This window comes from Salmo trutta, chromosome 13 (genome assembly GCF_901001165.1).
Source record: "Salmo trutta chromosome 13, fSalTru1.1, whole genome shotgun sequence".
NCBI classification, from domain to species: Eukaryota; Metazoa; Chordata; class Actinopteri; order Salmoniformes; family Salmonidae; genus Salmo; species Salmo trutta.
This window is the reverse complement of record NC_042969.1, coordinates 78,080,247-78,092,962: the sequence shown is the minus strand read 5'-3', so window position 1 is coordinate 78,092,962 and position 12,716 is coordinate 78,080,247. Positions and strand designations below refer to the sequence as shown.

Here is a 12,716-nt window from a genome sequence, read left to right as displayed (position 1 = left end):
GCCCCTCTACCCTCCATCTTCCTACAGCTGCCCCTTCAGTTAGTCCATAGGAGCCTTCACACAAGCCTTCACATCACATTGTTCAACAGAGAGTCATGGGGAGGTCCCCCAAGCTAAGATACACCCAGTGACAGAGTAATAAAGAAAACACACACACACATTGACAGTGAAGGCGTTGCTGCCTCCACCATACTATCCAGCCCTGTTTTCTCCATCCATCCATCCCTCCATCAATATATCCATCCATCCATCCCTCCATCAATACATCCATCCATCCATCTATCCATCCTTCCATTTCTCAATCTATCCACACCACTCTCCCTTTCACTGACTGGCCAGTTGGAGCATGTCCACCTCTCCTCCCTGGCTCTGTGATCTCTGCAGGGCCAGTGTTGGGTCTCCATGCCTCCTGCCAGTAGGCACAAAGAGCCCCTGTCTGGAGTGGCCTCCAATCCTCCCCTGCTCCTTGTCCCATGGTGAGTGGCTCTCATGCCTGGCCTGCCCTTGTTCCAGCAGCATTATTCCTGTGGGGGAGAAGGACGGGGGAGGACGGGGGAGGAGTGGGAGATAGCCACGGTCTAAACACCTCCAGCATCATCAGGACGATTGACTCAGAGGGACAACATGTCAACACCCCCTGCCCCTCGCTGCTGGGACTGCACAGGTGGAGAGATGCATTCTGGGTTAATTAGCTGGGCCAATATCTCCCCCACCCTGATCTCTATGTCTTCTAAGAGTTGAATGTTCATCTTGTCATTATTGTACTGCAGTATAATGTTGATATGGTCTGTCTTTGAGTTTATTGTGGGGAAAGCATCCAGCTGGCCAGCAAGCCTAGCATGCTAATAGAAGCACTGTGTATTAGAGATGGAACACAAGTCATGTATCAAACAAATCCTCAACTCATAGTGGCATATCTGCATCGACCACAGACAACAAATGGACAGGGCACATTTAATTACATGAATTACATTGATTTAATGCGAAAACCTTGAAATGAATCACACGCAGTGTGCATAGTAAAGCGATTGATGTATGTATCTTTATGAGGGTAATTGAAATGTGTATGTTGTCCAAGGGAGATGGTGGCACCTTAATTGGGGAGGACGGGCTCTTGGTAATGGCCCGTTGACTCCGTTCCAGCCATTATTATGAGCTGCATGCGCTCAGCAGCCTCCACTGATGTTGTCATATGGTACCTAGTGATATAATAGAGATAGGACTAACAGTGATGTGCTAGGAAGAGTATTCAGACACCTTCCCTTTTCCACATTTTGTTACGTTAGTCTTTTTCTAAAATGTATTAAATAAATACAATTCCTCATCAATATACAAACAATATCCATAATGTCAAAGCAAAAACAGGTTTTTAGACATTTTGTTTATTTACTTAAGTATTCAGATCCTTTGCTATGAGACTCAAAATTGAGCTCTGGTGCATCCTGTTCCCATTGATCATCCTTGAGATGTTTTTACAACTTGATTGGAGTCACCTGTGGTAAATTCAACTGATTGGACATGATTTTGAAAGGTACACACCTGTCTATATAAGGTCTCAAAACCAAGTCATGAGGTTGAAGGAATTGTCCGTAGAGCTCTGAGACAGGATTGTGTGGAAGCACAGATCTGGGGAAGGGTACCAAAACATTTCTGCAGCATTGAAGGTCCCGAAGAACACAGTGGCCTCCATCATTTTTAAATGGAAGAAGTTTGGAACCACCAAGACTCTTCCTAGAGCTGGCCGCACGGCCAAACTGAGCAATCGGGGGAGAAAGGCCTTGATCAGGGAGGTGACCAACAACCTGATGGTCATTCTGACAGAGCTCCAGAGTTCTTCTGTGGAGATGGGAGAAACTTCCAGAAGCACAATCATCTCTGTAGCACTCCATTAATCAGGCCTTTATGTTAGAGTGGCCAGACGGAAGCCACTCCTCAGTAAAAGGCACATGACAACACACTTTGGAGTTTACCAATAGGCACCTAAAAGACTCTCAGACCACGAGAAACCAGATTCTCTGGTCTGATGAAACCAAGATTGAACTCTTTGGCCTGAATGCCAAGTGTCACATATGGAGGAAACCTGGCACCATCCCTACCATGAAGCATGGTGGTGGCAGCATCATGCTGTGGGAATGTTTTCGGCGGCAGGGACTGGGAGACTAGTCAGGATCAGGCGAAAGATGAACAGAGCAAAGTACAGAGATATCCTTGATGAAAACCTACCCCTTGATGAAAACCTATAGTCTCAGGACTGTGGCGAAGGTTCACCTTACAACAGGACAACGACCCTAAGCACTCAGCCAAGACAACGCAGGAGTGGCTATGGGACAAATCTCAGAATGTCGTTGAGTGGCCCAGCCAGAGCCTGGACTTGAACCCAATCAAACATCTCTGGAGAGACCTGAAAATATCTGTGCCTCAACAGTCCCCAACCAACCTGACAAAGTTTGAGAGGATCTGCAGAGAAGAATGAGAGAAACTCCCCAAATACAGGTGTGCCAAGCTTGGAGAAGACTCGAGGCTGTAATCGCTGCCAAAGGTGCTTCAACAAAGTACTGAGTAAAGGGTCTGAATGTTTACAGTATGTAAATTAAATACTTATGTTTTTTATATAAATGTGCAAACATTTCTAAAAACCTGCTTTTGCTTTATTTTTATGGGGTATTGTGTGTAGATAGACTAGGGAAAAAATAACAATTTAATATATTTTAGAATAAGGCTTTAACGTAAGAAAATGTGGAAAAAGTCAAGGGGTCTGAAAACATTCTGAATGCACTGTATATGGTAGCCATTTGTTTTCCATGTCATTAAAGAATCAAGAGTTTTTCAGAGAAATAGCCTTAAACTACATCCACACCCAACAATCAATTAAAACAAGCCAACAGCCTTCCAGAATCATACGATGTGATATCATGGCCAATTGGGCTGTAAAACCCACTGCATAGACTAGTACATTCATAAAAACTATTTTAGACTACTGGTATGTTGTAGTTCAAGGCTAAATTGAGTCTAAAAGAGAGTTTACAGTGCCCTTAATCATCCTGAAGAGGTTTCTTACAGTAGTCCAACTTCAACCAGATTAGTGTCTGGGCTCGAGCAGAGCAAGGTTTGTGGTTGTGTCTCAGGCCACATCTCAATTCCATGTTGACTGGCTGGGCTGTTTTCACCAATTTACTGTGAACCTCCCTGAGACAATGAACTGCTACAGAGCTTTAACACACTCAGCTTCCAGTACCCTGGCAGCATGCACTGGACGGACCTCTCTCTCTCTCTCTGTCTCTCTGTCTCTCTCTCTCTCTCTCTCTCTCTCTCTCTCTCTCTCTCTCTCTCTCTCTCTCTCTCTCTCTCTCTCTCTCTCTCTCTCTCTCTCAAAAATAAACTTGTACAACTCTTATGCAGCAGAAAAAAGAGAGGGAGAATAGAAATGTATGCAACAACGTTAGAGAGAACAAGATGTGAGAGGGTTTTCCTGGAATGAAAATCCGTTCCACTATCTGAGAAGAAGACCGAACAAGAGCTGCCACAATAACAAGTTAATGAAAGGCAAACACTCTAGCAGATAAATAATTAGTCTAGTTGAAGGAAGAGTAGGGGAAGACTGATTCTATTTCATTGTGTGTCAGAGAGAGAGGGAAAAGAGAGGGATAGAGAAGAGAAGACTGACTGAGCGAGGACAGCGGTATGAAATAGAATCCTGATGGATTTCATACGTTGGGTTTTGGGTAGTGGGTGTGGGGGTTGACATAAAGACCCTGGCTCTTTGAGGGCCAACAGATGTAGTACAAGGGATTTCCTGCTCGGGAGACAGGCGGGTACTCAGTGGGAGGGGGCCATCCCAGTCTTTACACTGGCGCTTGCCAACTGTCCCGCCTGCTCCACCCCACCCACTCCACAGATGAGCCTAAGGAGCTCCCCCACTCAGGAGCTGGATAGCTTGCTAGCTTGACATTGTGGCTAAGAATATATCAAGTGTTTTACCTAAGTGTTATTAAAGAGCTATATTAAAAGATAAGTTCGACAGGACATATCTCTCTCTCTCTCTCCTGTGATGGTAATGGAGTGACTCAGAACTCCAGAGAGCCATGTCTATCCATGAGTTGATGTGTCCAGCAGTGAGCCCTGCGCGGTGTGGTCAGTAGCTCAGTACAGACAGCGAGCCAGGCCAGTAGACAGGGAGCAGGCCCCGGGGTCATCTCTCTGTCAAGTGGAGCAGTATGCCGACCATTACCTCACTATCTCACACACTGTCCCTCCTGGAAAACAGGAAGCTATTCTTAGTGCCCCTCGGGACTCTGTAGTCTGAACTGTACAACGGGAACGGATAAGAGGAAACTACTTTGTTACAGCCAAGGTTGACTTTACACAGCACTGTGTGTGTGTGTGTGTGTGTGTGTGTGTGTGTGTGTGTGTGTGCGTGCGTGCGTGCGTGCGTGTGTGTGTGAGAGAGAGAGTAGAGAGAGAGGAAAAGGGGAGAAGGAGAGATCTTGTCATTGGTACCCACACAGTGTCAATACATGAACACAGAGAGTGAGATATGAGGATGATGGTCGGCCCTTTGGAAGAATGGTTCCAGAATACCTTTGTTTTTTATTTTGTCAAGTCTAAAACATTCTGGCTTTGATCATTGTTTTAACAGCTGCAGTTTAAAAAATCCCAGAGTTCCATGTTTGAGGAAAAAAAGCATAAAAAACTGGGGTGAGGAATTTCAGTCATTCTTTGAAAGGCAGCTGGATACTGTACATTACTTAATGTGGCCTGCAGTGCAGTCAGAGGACTCCAGCCAGTCACCTGGTCCGTTGTGATCTGTATCAGCCTGTTTGCTGCTAGAGAGCAGGCCCAGTCAGCCAGTCAGCCATTCAACTAGTCAGCCAGTCATTCAGTCAGCCAGTCAACTAGTCAGCCAGTCAGTCAGTCAGCCAGTCAGCAAGTCCTCTCTGTCGTTCAACAGTACAGCTCTATCTCTCTTTGTTCTCCATAGCATGCTATTAAACATGAACAAAGCTGTCTCATTACTTGGTGTCTCCATTACTAACACACAGCAAACATCAACAGAGAAAGAATGAATCCCACCTTGAGCCTGTGTGAGTATAGTATAGTATAGTATAGTATAGTATAGTATAGTATAGTATGGTATGGTATGGTATAGTATAGTATAGTATAGTATAGTATAGTATAGTATAGTATGGTATAGTATAATATAGTATAGTATAGTATAGCATAGTATAGTATAGTATAGTATAGTATAGTATACACAGGACAAACAGGATTCATGGTGAATGCATTAACCCTGTCTATATTAAGAGGGTCGGCTGGAGAGATTGCGGCTCTGTACTGTACGTGGTCGTTAATGATAAACCAAACAAACTGGGTTAGCTCGCCCCAGCCTGACAAAACATTACTTGTTGAAACTTGGATTATGTTTACAGTCGCTCGAGTGTAGGAGAACTCTAAAAGCCAGGTCATTAGGAAAGCAGTGTACAAAAGTAGTGGGGTTTTTTGCTTTTAAAGTGAAATCTTGCAGGGCTCTGAGAGCTTGGTAGAGTAAACATTGTTAATACGTTAACTTCCTTCTCTGAAGTTTCACTGGGGAGAAAAGCTCTGGGTTTGTCTTGAACTCCCCGTGGAATTAGTCAATAAATCCTTGGAATAAAACGCTAAAATGTCAAAAAGATAAACTAGGATAAAACTGAGATTTATCGAACATTTTTCAGCAATCACAAGCATACAATGTCCAAATTGGTTTTTATAAGGCCTGTATATTCAGTCCATGGCACGTTACCCTACGTTACCCTCTGTCCCTGTCCTGAAGTTGAAACGAGGTCTTGTAAAAGCTCAGTGCTTAGTTTTCTCTGCTCTATCCTTCAATCTCCTTCTCTCTCCTTCAGGGTTCTATCTGGTTGCTCCGACAACATAATTATATGTGAGGGAGCGTGAGAAATAGAGTCGAGTCAGAGAAACAGAGCGAGACAGAGAGAGACAGAGAGAGACAGAGAGACAGAGATAGACAGAGAGAGAGCGAGAGAGACAGAGAGAGACAGAGAGAGACAGAGAGAGACAGAGAGAGACAGAGAGAAACAGAGAGAGACAGAGAGACAGAGAGGAGAGAGAGACAGAGAGAGACAGAGAGACAGAAAGACAGAGAGAGACAGAGAGAGACAGAGAGAGACAGAGAGACAGAGAGAGACAGAGAGCAGACAGAGAGAGACAGAGAGAGACACGAGGAGAGAGGAGAGAGACAGAGAGGGGACAGGGAGAGACCAGGAGAGAGACAGGAGAGGAAGACAGAGAGAGAGAGAGAGACAGAGAGAAGGACAGAGAGAGACAGAGAGAGACAGAGAGATAAACAGAGAGAGACAGAGAGAGGACAGAGAGAGACAGAGAGAAACAGAGAGAGACAGAGAGAGACAGAGAGAGACAGAGAGAGGACAGAGAGGACAGAGAGAGACAGAGAGGAGGAGAGAGAGAGAGACAGAGAGAGAGGACAGAGAGAGGAGAGAGAGAGACAGAGAGGACAGAGAGAGAGAGAGAGAGACAGAGATAGACAGAGAGAGAGAGATAGACAGAGAGAGAGAGAGAGACAGAGAGAGACAGAGAGAGACAGAGAGAGACAGAGAGAGACAGAGAGAGACAGAGAGAGACAGAGAGAGACAGAGAGAGACAGAGAGAGAGAGAGAGACAGAGAGAGACAGAGAGAGACAGAGAGAGACAGAGAGACAGAGAGAGACAGAGAGACAGAGAGAGACAGAGAGAGACAGAGAGAGACAGAGAGAGAGAGGGCTGCAGCTCAGAACCTTGTCATTATGGGTCCTTTTGAACCTGGTCCAGAATAAGCAGCCCAGTGCTGTGGCCAGGGCCAGGCCAGCCACTGTCTCTACTCTGGCCTGCACCGCTCCAATCCTGCTACCATCCTGCTCCAGCCAAACATCTTGTTCTTCTACTTGAAGAACCCACCTCTGAAATAAATACCCTATATCGTCCACTGTTGGGGGAATATTTTTAGCATTCCAATTTATGGAAACTGGTGCCCTGTTTAACTCTCTGTTCAATTTTCTTGACATTTCTATTTGATGTATTCATTGGGAGACCTTCAGTCTTTCTGAAGGCAGGCCTCTAACCATGCAGGGTGGCTGAGGGAATAAAAGACAGCAGAGGAACAGTCATCAGTTTGGGGCAGCAGAGCCTGACTCTGGGTCAGATCTAAGAGGAGATGAGGACATGACACCGTCCCCACCACCACTAACACACAGAGTATGGTTTCAGCTGCGCTCTTCTGTGACCAACCCACTGCTACTATATCCCCATGGTCCTCCCATGGTACCAGGCTCTCTCATTTCAAAGGCAGAGCCCTTGAAAGCAACCAATAAATCATTTTAGATTCATTTTTTAATTATGGCCATTTCTGCACCTGATGGTACATCAAGAGTTATAAACATACACATCATCCACAACCAAATAGGAAGAAAGTATAGTAACTCCACAGCTGACATACAGAATGTATCTTCCCTTCTCATGTAGCCTATGGTACATTCCTTAGGTATTCATCCCCACTCCCCTAACCACCATTAGATCCTCCCCTCGAGCCCCAGCCAGTCACCAGCGCCCTAAAAACGTCCACCGCCCATCCCCCAAACCCCTCGCTCTCGAATAGATTACAATGAGGGCTTTGGTGACAGCTCTTGGGCATGCTTGAGAAGCAGTTGATATCTGAGATCCTCTTCTCAACGTTCCCTCTCCAGCCAGTAGAGACAAGACAGCACAGATCATATATCTAAAAGCTGACCTCAGACCAGCCAGTAGAGACACAGCACAGATAACAAGTCTAAGATCTGACCTCAGAAACCAACCAGCCTCTTTCTATATACTGTATATTATTCACTATGTATTTGTTTGAAAGCTTTTAGTCCCAAACCTTTCAGTGTAGTCACTGACCCTCACAATGATGGAATGCCCCCTCCACATCAAAGCAGGTCCATCATTAAGACAATCTAGTAGGTAATAAAGAGGAGCTCCTCTAGTCTACAACCAATGAAAACTGAGGTACCTCTCTCCACTAAAAGATGACCGAACACAGATACAATGACTGGCCTGGTTTGTGTATTAAAAACTCAGATCCATCTCCCTGACAAACACCAGAGCTAGCAGGACAACCGAAACAGCTTTGTTCCTATTGTAGCTCCTGACCCCCTACCATGGGTCCTTTACAAGAGCACTCACCCTGGGATGATCAGGCCACTCTCCCCCCAGGCCTCCTCAAGCCTACTGGGGCCACTGGGCCAAACACATCCTGAACCATCTCCTGTGACATTATCCAACTCAATGAGCACATTGAGGGGGAAATAAAGTAGGAAACTGGAGTCTTCTATTCAGCCCCAGGTCCAGTCTAAACCCCCTTCCCTTCTCTTCCATTCACACCAAACCCAGAGGCCCCAGAGGCCCCCAGAAGAAATAAGAAAAGCCCCAACACGAGCTGCACTTACATGCTACTTCCAGCGAGGCGTTGTGGCTGATGGCTTCTCCCAGGTAGTTGCGGGCGACGCAGACGTAGGAGCCCTCATCCGGTTTGGAGCGTCGTCCGTGGACGATACGTAGAAAGAAGAGGGAGCCGCTGGGCAGCAGCATGCGTTGAGATCGAGGGTTGTCCCGGTCCGTTTCTACCCGCTCCCCGTCCTTGTACCACTCCACCGTGGGGCTGGGCCGCCCCTCTGCCTTGCAGTTGAGGGTGGCCGGCTCCCCTTTGGACACGATCAAGTCAGAGGGGTGCTCCACGATCCGGGGTGGGGAGTCCTCCTGACGCAGACGGGATCCTGGGAAGAGAAGAGAAAAGAGAGAACTCACTAACACTGGATGTTAAGGGCCAACAGGCCAGCTAGGACCATGTACCAAGTATCTTTAACCTACCCGTAACACTATTACATCATCTGCATATGTATACCTAACTCTGAATTGTGAAACATAGGAACAGAGAGAAACAATAGCGGATTGGTGATATCTCAATAGAGTAAGTAATCCTAGGCAGGTGGCTGTGATATGCACAGCAGCAGAAGGTTGCTCAACTACCTGTCTCAGAGTGATGTTACCCTGTCATTACATCATACAGTAACTTCTCCTTTAGAGCTGAGCAATGCTACAGTAACTTCTCCTTTAGAGCCTTTCATTAAATACAATAACTTCTCCTTTAGAGCTGAGCAATGCTACAGTAACTTATCATTTAGAGCCTTTCATTAAATACAGTAACTTATCCTTTAGAGCCTTTCATTAAATACAGTAACTTCTCCTTTAGAGCCTTTCATTAAATACAGTAACTTCTCCTTTAGAGCCTTTCATTAAATACAGTAACTTCTCCTTTAGAGCCTTTCATTAAATACAGTAACTTCTTCTTTAGAGCTGAGCAATGCTACAGTAACATCATTTAGAGCCTTTCATTAAATACTTTAACTTCTCCTTTAGAGCTGAGCAATGCTACAGTAACTTATCATTTAGAGCCTTTCATTAAATACAGTAACTTCTCCTTTAGAGCCTTTCATTAAATACAGTAACTTCTCCTTTAGAGCATTTCATTAAATACAGTAACTTCTCCTTTAGAGCCTTTCATTAAATACAGTAACTTCTCCTTTAGAGCCTTTCATTAAATACAGTAACTTCTCCTTTAGAGCCTTTCATTAAATACAGTAACTTCTCCTTTAGAGCCTTTCATTAAATACAATAACTTATCCTTTAGAGCCTTTAATTAAATACAGTAACTTATTCTTTAAAGCCTTTCATTACATACAGTAACATCTCGTGCTGAGCAACCCAACGTTCCAGCTATGTACCCCTGTCAGAAATGAGAGGGGGGGGAAGACAAACCTCACAGCTTTGTGTTAATAAACAGACAAATATACTGTCTATCCATTTTTATTTAACTAGGCAAGTTAACAAACTCTTATTTATAACAACACAGTGGGACAGTGGGATAACTGCCTTGTTCAGGGGGAGAACGACAGATTTTCACCTTGGCAGCTCAAGGATTTGATCCAGCAACTTTTCAGTTACTGGCACAATACTCTAACCACAACGCTCTAACCTGCCGCCCCGTTTAGCAGACACTTTTATCAAAACTGATGTACAGTCGTTACTGTATACATGGACCCAGCAGGAATCGACCCACAAGCCTTGGTGCTGCAAGCACCATGCTCTATGGAGTGAGCCATACAGGACCACATGGGCAGAGACTCGGTAGAAACCACTAGAAGCTAATACATGAGGCAGCAACATGGCAACCAATGGGTGTAAGCCCTAATGACATCTCAGGTCTTTACTGCTGTTCTGAGACCAGTGAGCTGTGGCTATCAGAACTGCTTTAAATGCAAATGAGCATGATGTCGTTAACGCCTGAGGGATAGAAGATGGCAGGTCTATGTGTGTGTGTGTGTGTGTGTGTGTGTGTGTGTGTGTGTGTGTGTGTGTGTGTGTGTGTGTGTGTGTATGTGAGTGTGTCCAACCCTGCACCCTGTATCTCCCCACATAGGCCTTTGGAGCCAAATCAGCACCAATTGAAGGGAAATGGGACTAATTGGCGGCACAAGGTCACAATTAATTTACCCAGCATCCCATGGACTTGCCACACTACCTCATCTCAGTGCCCTCTCTTCTCCACACATCCTCCATTCATCCTCCCCATTTCCCCTAAAACATGGTCTGAGAGCATCTGATTAGAGGGGAGTCAGCAGAATCAGAGACAGGCGATGCCGGGTCAAGATGAATCACTACTACTCACACAACGGAACATCATTAACCCACACCCCCAAAATACAGAGCAGACGCACTACACCCCAGTCACTCATTACCACTCCCTTACTGCAGGCTTTATTATGGTGCTATGTTGCTTGTACTGTGTCTTTACTGTTCATGTTTAAGTGGAATATTGGTTGTCCACAGTGGAGGAGGAAATGGTGATGGTGAAGTCTGTATGATAAGGCAGTAAGGTGATGCAATAACAACGCAACAGTGTTGTGAAAGTAATTCCTACACTGGTTTGTTAATGATGAGTGGGTATTACTGTAGCTACTAGTGAGTTTCTGAAGAGATGCTCAGGGAGTTATTACTGCACGCCTGTGTGTGGGTGTTAGAGGGAGATACCGAGAGAAGAGAGAGAGAGAGACACCCATGCCCAGAGAAAAGAGCTAATCTATTCCTCTATCTCACATTGAATAAAGCCCCCAGAAAAACAGAGTCCGTCTCAGATGTTTGAGTCTGTTGCATGTATCTGTCTGAGCCACTCCTAATTAACCACCATTAGTAAGCTGCTCCCATCACAGCCCTTTGATCCTGCAGCCTGCATGCTAACCAGGCTAACCAGGTTAACCATGCTAACCAGGCTAACCAGGCTAGCGTGGCCCAGCCCTTTGGTCAGCCTGCATATCACATCATCAGGGTTAAGAGGTACGCTAGCAAACCTCACTAACACTAGGCTATACATCCAAGGCGCTGCTGCCGCCGATACCCACCACAACCCTTCACCAGAGAACACAGGCAGGACAGTATGTTTTATTAAAGAGGCCTTTGAAGAGCTCTGCAGTCTATCTGCCTGCTCTCCCCTCCCCCATTGATTTATTTCCTGTTTAATTTAGATCCGTCTGAAAGCAGGGGTTTGAGGGGGCTCTATTAACCATTTAGATTGGCCAAACTGTGGGACAGAGCTGTGTAGTAGTCAGTGTTTTTCTCTCCTGGCTTCCTGGCTGTTTATGGCTGCAGTTCACTTTCAAATCTTCTTGATTTAAGGCTTAGAGTTGATCTGATGGCGTTTACCTAGTAAGGTTTACCTAGAAAGTTGTTTTCTGTGAAATTTCTATGCAAGATGAAGTAAGAATACTCTTGCTTGGACCACGCATTCAAGTGAGATGTGAGTGAGGCCATCAGCATGTGTGTGTGTGTGTGTGTGTGTGTGTGTGTGTGTTCACATATCACAAACACAGTGTTAGAAAGATGTTTGACAGACAACTTGGTGAGGGGGAGGTGGCATCACTAATCCCTTCCCAGGGGTGGACACAGTGTGTGTGTGTGTGTGTGTGTGTGTGTGTGTGTGTCTGTGTGTGTGTGTGTGTGAGTGTGAGTGCGTGCAGGCATGTGTTTACTTCCCAAAGCCAGTGATCCTCTGTGTGTCACAGACAGTGTCTCTGACCCTGGTTACTTCAGCTCCATTACCCCTCTCCAGGAAGAGAAAGGGCCCATGGAGGGTGGGGGAGAATCACTCCCACGCCCCTTCTACAGGTGTGTGCTTTCAGCAGACTGACAGGCAGCTAACCTCCCTCCTCCACTGTAACACACACACACACACACACACACACACACACACACACACACACACACACACGCACACACACACGCACACACACCTCCTCTCTCCTCTGCCCACCCTCTTCTCTGCTCTCTTATTCCATCATCTAACCCCTCCTCTCCTCTCCTTCTTCCTCCTTAGCTCCTCTCCTCTCTCCTGATGGAGAATGTAAAATGAGCTAATGTGATCCCCAGCCTCACCAGTGGGCTGCTGGGAATTCTACGGCTAGCATCTGATCGATTGGTGCCTCAGGCTAGATTCTTCACTTTGTTTTAACCCTCTCTTTCTCCTGCACACACTCTACTCTAATCACACACAGGCACCTGCACACAGTATACACGGGCACACACACACACACACACACACACACACACACACACACACACACACACACACACAC

At 45.8% G+C, this 12,716-nt stretch overlaps 1 protein-coding gene across 1 annotated transcript in view; it reads right to left on the bottom strand.

Moving 5' to 3' along the window:
• Positions 1-12,716, bottom strand: part of LOC115206848 (roundabout homolog 1-like) — a 454,555-nt gene that overhangs the window by 239,420 nt on the left and 202,419 nt on the right. Inside the window, 1 exon segment of the mRNA XM_029774026.1 lies at positions 8,478-8,804. Coding sequence (XP_029629886.1) covers positions 8,478-8,804 — 327 coding nt within the window.